We start from the raw sequence: 13255 nt of genomic DNA, 5'->3' as shown, positions 1-13255 counted from the left end.
GTCTAGTGTGAAGACAGGATGAGGGGCTTATTGCTGCAGGTATGTAGGGATGTTTTAGATGTTTGTTCCATTTTTAATACGGCACCAGCTGCCACATCGTGCTCTCCTTCTTGGCATCCCGCTTGTTGTAGTCAACCTTACGAAAAAAACAATCCCTGCATGTTTCATGTTGAGAGTGCAGCGTCTCTAAAGAAAGAGAGGATGATCAGTGATTGTTTCTGAAGACGGCATAAATTAACAATCTGCCTTGTCTTGTTTTGAGCAGCTTTTTTAGCCATCAGTGTTTAAAGATTCCCTCCAGACTTGTTTTAAAGGGGACATAAAATACATATTTCCAGGTCTATATTTATATGCTGGGGCTCTACTGTAATATCTTTGCATGATTTACAGTTAATAACTCCATATTATTCTTATACTGGCTCCTTATGCAGCCCCTCAGTTCAGCCTCTGACTGAAACAGGCCGTTTTAGCTCCTGTCTCTTTAAGGCCCCGCCCTCCTGACGAGCCCACTCTGTTCTGATTGGTCAGCTTCAGGGAGATTCCTTCGCCTGTGGAGGGTACATAAACAAACTATAGTTGTCAGGTTTAGCTTCTTTTCCTCTTTCCTATAACAATATGAAAATAACAGAACATCAAAAAAAAGCATGATCACCTTTAAAAAACTCTGCTTTAAATAATAATTAGTGTCTGATATGGTTTTTCCACCAAAAAGAAATCAATTACACATGTTAGAGTCCTTAAAATTACATTTTCTCCTTCTCCTTCATTACAAAATCCAGAATCTCTGAATGCTCAAATATATTTCATTTTAAAAGTTTTCCTGCTGGACACCAGATGTCTCCTCCTTCACTTTAAAGTTCTCAGTGTTTGTGCTCTGGAGGCTTCAAATTTTCTCATCACACTTGTGTAAGTTGTATACTGGACCACGATTGGCCTCCAAAATAGCTGTGATGTCACAAATCATGCTTGTACATTTGTACATTTGTAAAAAACAAGATTTTGACTGGAGGGGGACTTTAAAGGCATCAGCAGGGGGTTGCTAGGAGTTACAGCTTTGAGATGTAGTTGATGTAATGGATTGAATTGGAGCTGAAACTAACGATTAATCTCAAAAATTAATAATTTAGTCCATAAAATATCAGAAAATAGTGAAAAAGGCTCATCGCAGCGTCCTAAAACCCCTTTTTGTTTTCCTGACCAACAAATAAAAAATATTCAATTTATATAATATCAAATAAAACAAGAAAACAAGACAAAGAAAAGCAGCAAATCCTCACAGAATCAACAAATGGCTGGATTTTTTTGATTAAAAAATTGTCTGTCTATCGATTGACAAATCAATTAATCGCTTCAGCTCTAGATCGAATGTTTAACTGATGGACTAAATGAGTGAGTATCAATCAATCAAATCAACAAGTTTTCTTCTTTTCTTTTTTAATAAAACCTTACATTATTCAGTATTTTACTTTATTATTTTCTAAAGACATTTCTACATGTTTTTTAAAGTAAAAACTGGAAATTTAACTTGTGTTCTCATGCAGTAAAGTATAGTAGAAGAAGAGGACGTTGCTAATTCAAAGCAGAGGCTCAAAGTCAGTGCTTTCAAAGGCAACATGATACCAATCAGATGTGATGACACCGTCTTTGTTTGAGTTTAAGAGCAACAGCTCAGTTTGATGGAGAGTAAAAAAGAAGGAAATCACTTCCCCTGCAGCCGTCCTGAGTCTACAGACTGTTGTGTGTTTTTACTGCCACCCAGTGGTCGGTGTTGTAACTGCAGGTTTGACATCATGTCTGGCAACAGAGATCAGATCATTATGTTTTAAAATAATGTGGTTTGGCTCAATAAAACATGACAGATATTTATTACAGATACTACTAGCTGCAAGTAAAGAGGCAACAACCAGGAAATGGAATATTTTAATTGATTCTGAAATGATTTCTTTCTTTATTTATTTTATCTTTATTTAATCAGGTGGTCTCATTGATATTGAGATTTTTCTATCAACAAATAATTAATACAGTCACAAGAGTCATAAAAACATCAGATAATAAAGCTTTAAAACTTCCAAAAGGAGTGAAAAACTCAGTGTTTACATATGAGATATCTGAAGTTAAGTAGTTACTGGATTTAAATGTTAAAATATATGTGTGGTAGTGTGAAAGCTCTGACAGTAGAGATTTATAGATGCAAATCATGAGATGATTCATTCTTCTTCTCTGTAAGGAAATCCATCCAGAGTTATACAGAGATCAACGACGAGTATGAAATATGTCATTAGTAATAAAGTCATAAACAGCTACTGAAGTAATGACAGAACAGAATATCATCATAATCAAGTACAGACATTAAAGTTGACTGTTTACTATGTTTTACGGTTTGAAAAAGACAAACAGCCTTTATATACAACAAGCTGAGTTTTAATTTTAATTTTTGAGCCAAATGTTGAATATGAACGTGAAATGCTGTCAAGCCAACTTTCCTAAATAATTAGTGTGACTCAGCAGGAGTGACGTTGGTACCATTTAAAGTTTTAATGGGAGGATATTTCATCATTTTATAGGACAATCATGGACATAACAGACCTGCTGACCATGATACTGCATTCTAACCCATTTTCTTTTCTTTTTCCCGTCTTTTACATGATGTTAAGCATTTTACTTTCCCTATAATGGCCCTGTTTGATGTCCTTTAGTCAGCTTCTGTCAAAATTAATAATAACAACAATAAAGATAATGTGGTTTATAGATAAAGAAGGTTGACAAATTAAAGGAAAAAGCTGAATAAATGAGTGAGGAAACATAACACACCTGTGGGAAATCTGTATTTATCTCTTCAGATAACTGGATTCTTCAGTCTATGAGTGTCAACTTGATGTATGTTTGTTTTCTGTGCGTTCCAGCTGTACAGAGCGTCCACGTTATTTGAAACGATTCGTCATGAGACGCAGCACAGTACGGACTACAAGCTGTCTCTGTTTGATCTGCAAACCAGCTCGTACCAGGCTCTCCAGAGAGTCCTCGTCAGCCTAGGTGAATTAACTGTCCTCTCCTCTCCTCATGTGTTGTTATTTACAGTGCAAATCGCTGCGCCTCGCTTCGTTTGTGAGGTGTTCTCACCTTTTCCTCTCTCAGCTTCACACTATCTCTGTGTGCCTGTTCTCAACGCACAAATTATCACCTCACAAGGAGATTCTGTTCTCCCAAAATCTAACGCACCTGCTTCCTAACTCCCTTTTGATTCCTAATGTATCCCCTGTCTTTCCTTGCTCTCAGGCCGCCATGATGAGGCGCTGGCCATAGCAGAGCGAGGGCGAACACGTGCCTTTGCGGACCTCCTGGTTGAACGCCAGAAAGGAAGTCAGCAAGCAGCGAGCGCTGACCCGTACATCCCGGTTACTGTCGAGCACATCCTGGAGACGGTCAACGGTCAGAGGGCCATGGTCCTCTACTACTCTCTGGCTGGAGGCTTTCTGTACAGCTGGCTGATATCTCCAGGCACAGGTACACACTTTAACACACTTAAACACACTTAAACACACTTAAACACACTTAAAGTAATTTGGAAAATGTTTCTTCTCTAAATGAGATTACTCCTGACCTTTCCTCTAGTGCCATCATCAGGCCAAAGCTTCAGTTTGTACAAAAATATCAGTTGCCCAGATTTAATGAAGGTTATAATCAATATTTGTTTAATAATAACAATGTCTGATCTGTCAGTGTGTAATGTGTTGGTTGTGGCTCGTAGTGATGAACCTACAGAGAATTATCAGTGACTCTGCAGCTCCTCTTGCTTTACGGAGCTTTGCAGCGAGTTTCAGCTCATTGTTTATCTGTCTGTTGCAACTTTACTGTTTCTGTTCACTCTCAGCGCTCTCATAGTGTCATTTTCAGTCATAGCAGGCAGCTGTTTTCAGAGAAAAAGCTCTAAAAAGCCACTGTACACTACCTGCTCAGCACCAGATGACAAACAGACACAGTTAGCTGTAGACTAGCTGGTGAACATAGTGGAGCATTTAGCAGCTGAAGAGCCAGATATTTCCCTCAGGAGTTGGTAGAGAGCAAAGACAGAGCTAAGAGCTGAGAGTGCATTTTACTAAAATATACGTCCACAAAAGTATATTTCAGGGGGGTTCTAACCCAAAATCGATTCCTCTGGCTACGCCTTTGAAAAGGGCTCAAAAGAACCATGAAGCGCTTTTGCTGATTTCACAGCTGGATAGCTTCAAACGTTTGCTGAAGTGTGGACCAAAATGTAATACACTGATTGTCATGACATTTACTGAGCGCACTCATTCTCCTCAGAGGATAAACCCTTTCATTCTGGACGACCCATGATCTTTCCTCCAGCGCCACCTTCAGGCCCAAAATGTCAACTATGCACAGTCTCATAATCTAATTGTCATGACATTTGAGGACATTTATGCGCCCAGGGGAATAAACCTTTGGATTTTAATCACTTTTTGACCTTAATGACCGTGTGGCCTTTCCTCGAGGCCAACAACCCTCAGGAAACCTTTACATTTTTATCCCCATTGCTGGTTTGTTCCACCCAACACTTTTGCATTTTCATCCTCTAAGATCCAGCAATTGCAGCATGGCTTTAGACTTTTAGCCTTGTTAATAATTAAGATATTCCCCAAAAATCTAACCTGCATACTGAGGCATTTGGAGCAATTTTGTATGCAGATATGTTTTGTAGTGTCACTCATCTAGACTGACAGTTGATTTTTGTCCCAGTTTTTATTTATCTCTATTTATCTTGCAGTAACAAACACTACACCCAGCCTCACTGATGTTTGTACCCAAATATAACTTACAACGTGCATTAATTCTTCCTAATTCAATGCTATAACAGGTATTGTGAAGTTTCACGAGGTGTATCTCGGAGAAGGCGGAGCGGAGGCGTCTGAGTTCCAGGACGGTGGGAGCCCACATGGTGGAGGAGTCGGCGGAGGTCCTCTGTCTCTGGAGCAGTACATCTGCAACGCAAGAGAGGCTTTGGGAGTGGACAGCCACTACAGCAGGTAGTGCTTTTTATTTATGATTTCATTTGATTGGATTCTGTCATAATCAACATACACACTAAATATCCACAGAGCAAACACTCAAGAAAGAATCAGGACATGCAAATAAAACAAAAAATATAAAATCAAATCAAGCAAACTATAAATAATATGCAACACAAACAAGGTGTTATGTAGAGCTACTGCTAAACACTCAACTATTTGCAATGTTTAACCTTTTGAATCATTCAAATGTTCTTTACTGAAAGGTATAATATGTAATTATTCCACATTAAAATGTCTAAAAACAACTAGACCTATGTTATATATTTTGTTGAGTTGTGTACTTACATTATCCCAAATGTTTCCAACAATTGTCAAACCCTGAGAAATCTGTAATTTAATCAAAGTAACGGACCGTTTCATTTGGTCGCCTGTCGATGGCGTCATACCTCCTCTACCAAAGAGTAAACACGCACAAGATGCATACGGCGGCACTGTGTTTGTCTGCTACAATGGCGTCTACCAAAGAGTAACTTACACACATACAAGATAATACATCGGCGTTGTGGTTGTTCCACAGAAATAAATGTTATGATTTCTACTTTGAATAACTTTTATTCAGTTTTAAGCCACATTTTCATGATAAATTTAGGTAGTTTTTAACTATATCTTCAAGCCGGAAGAAGGATTTTAGTCATTGGACGTCTGGATCTTAAGTTATCAGAGAAATAAACTGGACAAACGTTAGCAGCAGCTCGGCTAACAGCCCGTACTGGACATCTGGTCGTCGCCATACATCGTCAGAGAAACACTGACTTTTTAGGTTAAACTGCTTTATTCAGTGTTTTTAACCTGTAATATCCGGGTCCGTTTGTTCTAGAGAGGAGGAGACCTCTGTGGGTAATTCGGCTCCCGGTAAAAACATCCCAAATGAGTAACACTGGAGTAATCCTCTCCCGGTGAAGCTGGTTATTTAACGACAAAGACAACAACTCCCCTGATCCCTTGCTACTTCACACCGTCATCACGCTCCGTCTTTTGTTATTGTTTTGATTGAGACCCCTAGCGGCTGAAATTACATATTGTGCGTTTAAATTGGATCTTTTATTGTAATAAAAAATAGAATAATCTTTTTTATGCAGTCTGTAAGCAGATGTTGCTTAGAAAGACCATGATGACAGAAATTACATGCAGTTCTTGATTGTATCGTGGCCATACAAAACATTTTCTTGCAACTAATATTGAGAAACCTTTTTTCTCCATTTACACATTTTAGACAGACATTAGACCTCAGAATAGTTTTCATCTATAGAGTTACCAGGTTACTTTTTATCAAGCAGGTATCTCAGGGTGTGCTTGGTAGCCTTCTGGTTAAGATGCCTGCGGCATAACTGCAACGTTTAGTTCAAATCCAGCAGTGGACCTTCATTTCCTGTCATCTGTCCTCTGTCTGTTTTATGCTAAAGGCATAAAATGCCCCAAAAGCCACTTATTCAGCATTGTTGTAATAATAGTCGTTTTGACTATTACTGTAACAGAGAGAAAAACAATTCAGATGTTCTGCTCCATCACTCAACTTCTTTCTAGTTGTCAGCATGGCTTTAGGGATAGTAGTGTCGGTATGTCAGCTGGTCTAAACTGAAATATTTCTACAACTATTGGATGGAGTTTGTACAGACATTCATGTTACCCGGGGGATGAATTCTATTGAGTTTGGTGGTCCTCTGATATTTCCCCTTGTGTCACTGTGAAGTTAACATTAGTGGTTTTGAGTGAAATGTCTCAGCAGCTATTGGACGGATTGTCAGGATTCATGTCCCCCCTCAGGATGAATTGTAGTCACTTTACTCATCCCTTATTTTTTCATTTAGCATCATCATCAGGTCAACATTTCAATTTATAAAGTTTGGTTGATGACCAAATATCTGCAAAATTAGGAAATTAGATTGCCTCTGTGCCTCACAGAACTGCTTGCATGTCTGTAGACTCTTAATCTTGCAATTTGTACATCTTCACCCATTAAAGCTCAAGGGAGAAAGTGAGTAAAGTAAGATGGAGGAGCTGCATGCTGTTTGTCATCTGTCTTCTTTTTTCTCCTACCCTATCCTGCCATATTTCCTTATCCTCAATTATCCTGCCCACAACTTCAGGCCTTGGTTGGCACAACTCAACTACTCTGTAAATTACTACCATGTGTCGTGTCAGCAAATGTTCCCCCACACAAACTGCGTCTCAACTTTCTGTGAAAACCACTGCAGTGAGGTTACTGTAGCCAGCAGCGATTCATTACTTCTGTCGTGTGTTTGTCTGTGTGTGTGTGTGTGTGTGTGTGTTAAAGCTGTGGCGAGCCTGGTGTCTCCGACCATTAAAGCATGGCGGTTTATGTGTGATTATTATGAATCCTGCTCATCCACAACTTGGGAAGTATTTGCACATAGGCAGCTTTAAAATGCTTTTCCAACCCGCTAGTAGCGTTTTACAACCTCCTAACATGTATCCAGGCAGCAGAAATGGATACTTAAACAGATCAAATCTCCCTGAGCGTGTGAAATGTGCTGCCAGAGGATTCCATAAAAAGTAATGGTGTTTGCTAATGGCAAACACAAACTCTGTGAGCCATCAGTCCAGTACAAGAAGGCCTGAGTCCTGTGATTAATTGCTGCCTATTACTTCTTTCTGTGTAAAAACTCTTGTTATTCTCCTAGAGAGATGTTACTGCCAGTGATGAGCTGCCAAAAAAACAGTAACATTGAATCATTTCCTAAACAAATCCTTATTTCTATTTGTATCCTGTTTAAAGAGAGTTTATGTAATTTTTGATAGAAGTAACAAATTCGTCTCTAATTCATAAGAGATAAAACAAACACTTACTGAATTTCATACACTCAGTGGTTTTGCTACAGCTTTACATGGTCTGGTATGATCATTTTATGTTATTATTTTTTTTTATACAGTTTAAAATTACAGGGAACATTAATAGACATTTCTGTAAATGTGCCAGTTCAGCCATCTTGGCTAATTTTCCACTGCAGGTCCTGGACAGGTGTAATGACAGCTACAAAAGACACATAACATACATTAAAACAGGAACAGCAATACTGTACATATAGCAGAGCACACTTCATAAGAACACATAAAATATAGCACAAAGCAAGCTTCAGGTTATTTGAATAAGTCACAGAGTATGGTCACACACTTGATTGTCTTTTAACCATGATTTTAAATTAATTTTAAATTAACAATATTTGTCATAGTCTCTGATAAGTTTTGGTAGACTGTTCCATGTTTGAGCTGCTCTTACTGAAAAAGCTGACTGTCCAAAGGCAGTCCTCCTCACAGATATTATACAATCCCCTCTTGAACTTCACTACATTTGTTACTATCTCAATTTGTTTTTTAAATGTAAGATTATAATCAACTGTTAGACCAAGATATTTGAAATCAGATACCACTGTCAGCTTTTCTTCTGCAACATAAACATTAGGTGTAAGATTATCTGTTGACCTCTTAGTGAAGAACATACAGTTTTCTTCACATTTAAGACAGTTAAAAGAGTTATCGAGCCACTGTGTGACATAGGCCAGGTTATTGCATGTATATAAATGACAGTATCATCTGCGTACATTTGAATCTCAGACTCATTGCATACAGAGGGGAGATCATTTATGTAAAGGATAAACAACAGGGGCCCCAAAATAGATCCCTGAGGTACACCAATATCATAACTAAGGGCTGATGACAGCTCATCATTACTAGCGTATCGTAGCTAAGGTTAGTAAACTTAAAAACGGTATTACTGTGTAGCTACCATTAACAAGTCAGTTCACTGACTCTACTACTGTTCAGCTACATTTTAGCATTTAGTATTTGATGATCCCGTAACTATCACTAGTGGCCAAAGAGGCGCACTATTCAGCAAAAGTTACATAGTCTATATGTTTAACCATAGTATGCTGGAGTATATATCAGTAGGTTTGTTTTAAGACAGTCTGGAAAAATTGTGAACCCGTCCTTTAAGACAATGACTGTTGAAGGAAATAAAAAGAAGGTTTTTGGATAATTCAACCTCAGATTTTAGTTTCATGGACACACAGTCACTACTTTATCTAAATTTAAAACAATGCTTGTATTTTCTTCAAGTTGCTTGCTGTACTGAATAAAATGGGCCTTGATTGCCGAAAAACAGAATTACATGTTACTACTTAATGGTGAAAGCCATTAATGTGTTCCTGTCTACTTTGCAGAGTGGGCTCCAGCAGCGAGACAGAGAGTGAAGCAGGAGATCTGTTGGAGCAGCAGTTTGAGGAGCTGAACAACAAACTCACATCAGCCACTGACCCCACAGGCTACCTCCGCATGGTGTCCAGAAATAACCTCTTTAACAGGTTTGATTTGGGTTTTTAGGTTTGATTAGTTTCAGTCATGGGAGCTGCTTTGCTGGCTTTAGGGATGGCAATGATGATCAGTTTGTCGGTTGGTCCACCACTTTGGGCCAAACTGAAATATCTTAACAATTATTATAATTATTATACATAAACAGTTATTATACAGACATTCATAGTTCCCAGAGGATTCATCTTAATGACTTTGGTTGATCCGCTGACTTTTTATATTGTGTACGAGATTGAAATTTGTGGTTTTGAGTGGATGTCTCAACAACTAATAAATGGTTTGCCATACAATTTGGCACAAACATTCATGTCCTACTGAGGATAAATTGTAATAACTTTGCAGACTTTTCATTTTGCACCATCATCAGATTAACGTTTCAGTTTGTCCAATCCTTTGGTTTACGACCAAATACCTGCAAAACTAATGACATTCCCATCTGTACTTTGTGTTTAGTTCTACTTGGCAAGTGATAGCATACTAATACGCTAAAGTAAGATGGTAAACATACCTGCTAAACATCAGCATGTTAGCATTGTCATTGTGATATCATTTAGTTTAAAGTACCACTGTGTCTCAGTACAGCCTCACAGCGCTGCTAGCACAGCTGTAGACTCTTAGTCTTGTTATTTTATTGATTTAAAACAGACCAGGCGTGTGTATTTGTATCTGTCATGTGTGTTTATGTCTTTAACAGAAGCTGTCAGAGCATGACCAGCCTCTACAGTGCCACAGTCTCTCCAGCTAAGGACAGTTTATCATCTCCTCCTTACCGGCCAAGTAACATCGGCAAACCTCCTCTACGAGCCCTTTACGACTTACTCATAGCACCAATGGAAGGGGTATGTACTGTATGTTAATGTCCTTGGAAAGATCTTTATTTCAACAGACTGCATATTTGCATTTACTTTTTTGTGCTTTTTTACCTTAAAGGATAGTTTGCTATTTTTCAAGTCTGTTTTAGAACAATAGTGAGGAGCCCTTATGAACATATTTCTTGCCGTAATCATTCCTTCTGTTCATACTTGTGATTAAATTGATCCTTAAATCCTTTCCTAACATGCTTCTAGTGTAAGTGATGGGGGACAACATCTACAGTCCTCCTTCAGTGCAAAAATGTATTTAAAAGTTAATCTGAAGCTTATAAGAGGCTTCAGCCGTCCTACCTCAAGTGGATACTGTCCAAAGTTAATCTTTTTAGTAGAAGTGTACATTCCTGGTGGATTACCTTGTAACGTGAAGAATGTATTTCTACCGTTTAGCTCACAATTGTAGTGACAAAAGATAAAATAGTTACAGCCATAATAACTTTCCAGGGTTGTAAAATCCCGTCTGTGAGTATTACAAACTGTTGTGCAGTGTTTTGGCATCTGATAAGCCTTTAAATGCATTAATCTGTTCTCCAACTAGACTTCCTGGATCGTATATCATTGTCTCACTGGTACTTTAACAACACGCTCCCACCAACGTGTTTGTTGAAACAACAGGGCTGTTTTCAGTCTGAATCCCTGCTTACTCAGACCGCTGAAGCCTCTGTAAGCTTCAGATAAACGTTGGAATGCGTTTCTGCACATAACGAGGATTGTGGATTTTATCGCCAATCACTTTCCGTTCAAAGGAGATTAATAAGGGATATTTTAAAGGGGACGTATCATGCACATTTCCAGCTCTGTATTTATATTCTGGGGCTCTACTGGAATATATCTGCATGATTTACAGTTAAAAACTCCTTATTTATCTTATACTGGCTCTTTATGCAGCCCCTCAGTTCAGCCTCTGTCTGAAACAGGCCGTTTCAGCTCCTGTCTCTTTAATGCCCGCCTCCTGATGAGCCCACTCATTTCTGATTGGCCAGATTCAGGAAGCTTCCTCAAGCTCTGGAGGTTACGTAAACAAACTATAGTAGCAGGATTTTCAAGCTGAAATACAATCCCAAATATGCAAGTGAACAACGTGAACATCTGTGAACAATCTGACGTCAATTCAATGGGAAAGTAGAGGTTACTTTGCAAACAAAGCATTCAGAGCAGGTTGACGCCCCGAATTTTGACTTTCAGGTAGCATTTCTATATATGTCCACCTCAAGTTTTGGAACTTTGACCATGTTTAACATCCAACATTACAACAGTATAAAAATGACCAAGAAAATCAAAAAAAGTACGATATGTCCCCTTTAAAGGTGAGTATGAACAGTAGGAATTATTACAGCAAGCAAAACCTGTTTCAATGTTCATTTGGACACCTGACTGTTGTTTAAAGACAGACTTGAAGGATTGTGAACCTATCCTTTAATCTTTTTGTCATCTTTGCTCTACATTTATCTCTCCAGGGCCTGATGCACAGCAGTGGACCTGTCGGCAGACACAGACAGCTCGTATTAGTGCTGGAGGGAGAGTTGTACCTGATCCCGTTTGCCTTGCTCAAAGGCAGCTCCTCTAATGAGTACCTGTACGAGAGGTTCAGTCTCATATCTGTACCTTCTTTAGCCAGCCTGGAAGCCACAATCAAGGTGGGAGAATCATATTTTTTGAAAAGAAATCTCTATGAAAATGTAAACACACACACATATCTGATAACCTGCTTCAACCCGCAGCCTCATCCTCGCCGCGGAGGTCCCTTACTTTGCTCAGATGGAGGTTCGGTGGCTGCGGTGGTCGGGGCTCCTCGTCTGCCCCACAGTGTGATGGACCGCTGGCTGTGGGGGCCCTTACCTTCAGCCCAAGATGAGGCTCTTTGGCTGGGGGAACAGCTGGGATGTCATCCACTAACCGGAGCCAACGCCACGAAGGAGCGCGTACTCTCAGCTCTGAGTCAGGCAGAGTGCGTTCACTTTGCGACTCACATATCCTGGAAACTCGCCGCTTTGGTCCTCGCCCCCGGCCAGGAGCATACCGCAGGAGACGGGGCGGGAAGCCGACCCAAGGACAAGTCACCGTGCGGGGCTTCGATCTCAGGCGACACCGCGGATCAGGACGGAAGGGTCAAAAGTTCGTTTATGAAGAGTCACAGCAGCCCAGAGAGACTCAGAGGAGTCGATGAAATGAGCGAGGACGGGGAAAGGGCGTGTGATGTGGAGAGTGTTTGCGATAGTCCGGCACTTCAAGACTTCCTCCTCACTGCGGCTGATATACTGGACCTGTGTCTGACGGTCAAACTAGTGGTTCTGAGGTATAAATTTCACACAGATTCAAAGCTTTACAAAATCTGTTAGGTCTGACAGATCCACCTGACCTCTGACCTCGACTTCTTCTTCTCAGGTTGTACCCGGAGTCCAGCAGCAGGGTGACGGCCGACGGGGTGGTGGGTCTGACCCGAGCTTTTTTGGCTGCAGGCGTCCAGTGTGTGTGCGTCTCTCTGTGGCCTGTACCGATAGCTGCCTCCAAACTGTTCACCCACACCTTCTACACAGCCCTCCTCAACGGGACCAAAGCCAGCGCCGCTCTGACAGAAGCCATGAAGACGCTACAGAGTAGCAAACACTTCTCGCACCCATCCAACTGGGCTGGTGAGCAAAACACTATGTTACTATATTGTCATTCATTATGTTTATGCAGCAGCCTCCACTTATGGGAGTCCACAGGAGGAGTTATAGTTGTTATATCTGCTACATTATAGTGTGTTATAAACCATTTATTAACTGTTTATATGCTGATTATAAATGCTAAATAAGGGATCTCAAAGGAAAGTGATACCTTTGAGCTGCACTGCTACATTCATACATGAACTACATTTTTGTGCTGCATTCAAATGTAAATAAACAAAGTGATATCAGTATTTTGATGAGCTGTTTCAGAAGACGTTCAAACATTTTCAAATTAATGCATTAATGCAACTTTTCAATGCACTGCAGGGAGTGA

General features: G+C 39.8%; 1 protein-coding gene across 2 annotated transcripts in view; it reads left to right on the top strand.

Annotated features, from left to right (window-relative positions):
• Positions 1 to 13255, top strand: part of ttc28 (tetratricopeptide repeat domain 28) — a 163298-nt gene that overhangs the window by 138644 nt on the left and 11399 nt on the right. For both annotated transcript variants that reach the window (XM_044333458.1, XM_044333459.1), the window contains 8 exons: positions 2904 to 3033; positions 3277 to 3504; positions 4859 to 5027; positions 9254 to 9394; positions 10096 to 10240; positions 11728 to 11907; positions 11992 to 12566; positions 12656 to 12903. In XM_044333458.1, coding sequence (XP_044189393.1) covers positions 2904 to 3033; positions 3277 to 3504; positions 4859 to 5027; positions 9254 to 9394; positions 10096 to 10240; positions 11728 to 11907; positions 11992 to 12566; positions 12656 to 12903 — 1816 coding nt within the window. The remainder of the gene's footprint in view (positions 1 to 2903; positions 3034 to 3276; positions 3505 to 4858; positions 5028 to 9253; positions 9395 to 10095; positions 10241 to 11727; positions 11908 to 11991; positions 12567 to 12655; positions 12904 to 13255) is intronic.

Source organism: Thunnus albacares, chromosome 18 (genome assembly GCF_914725855.1).
Source record: "Thunnus albacares chromosome 18, fThuAlb1.1, whole genome shotgun sequence".
Classification (NCBI taxonomy): Eukaryota; Metazoa; Chordata; class Actinopteri; order Scombriformes; family Scombridae; genus Thunnus; species Thunnus albacares.
This window is presented reverse-complemented; position numbering and strand designations above follow the sequence as displayed.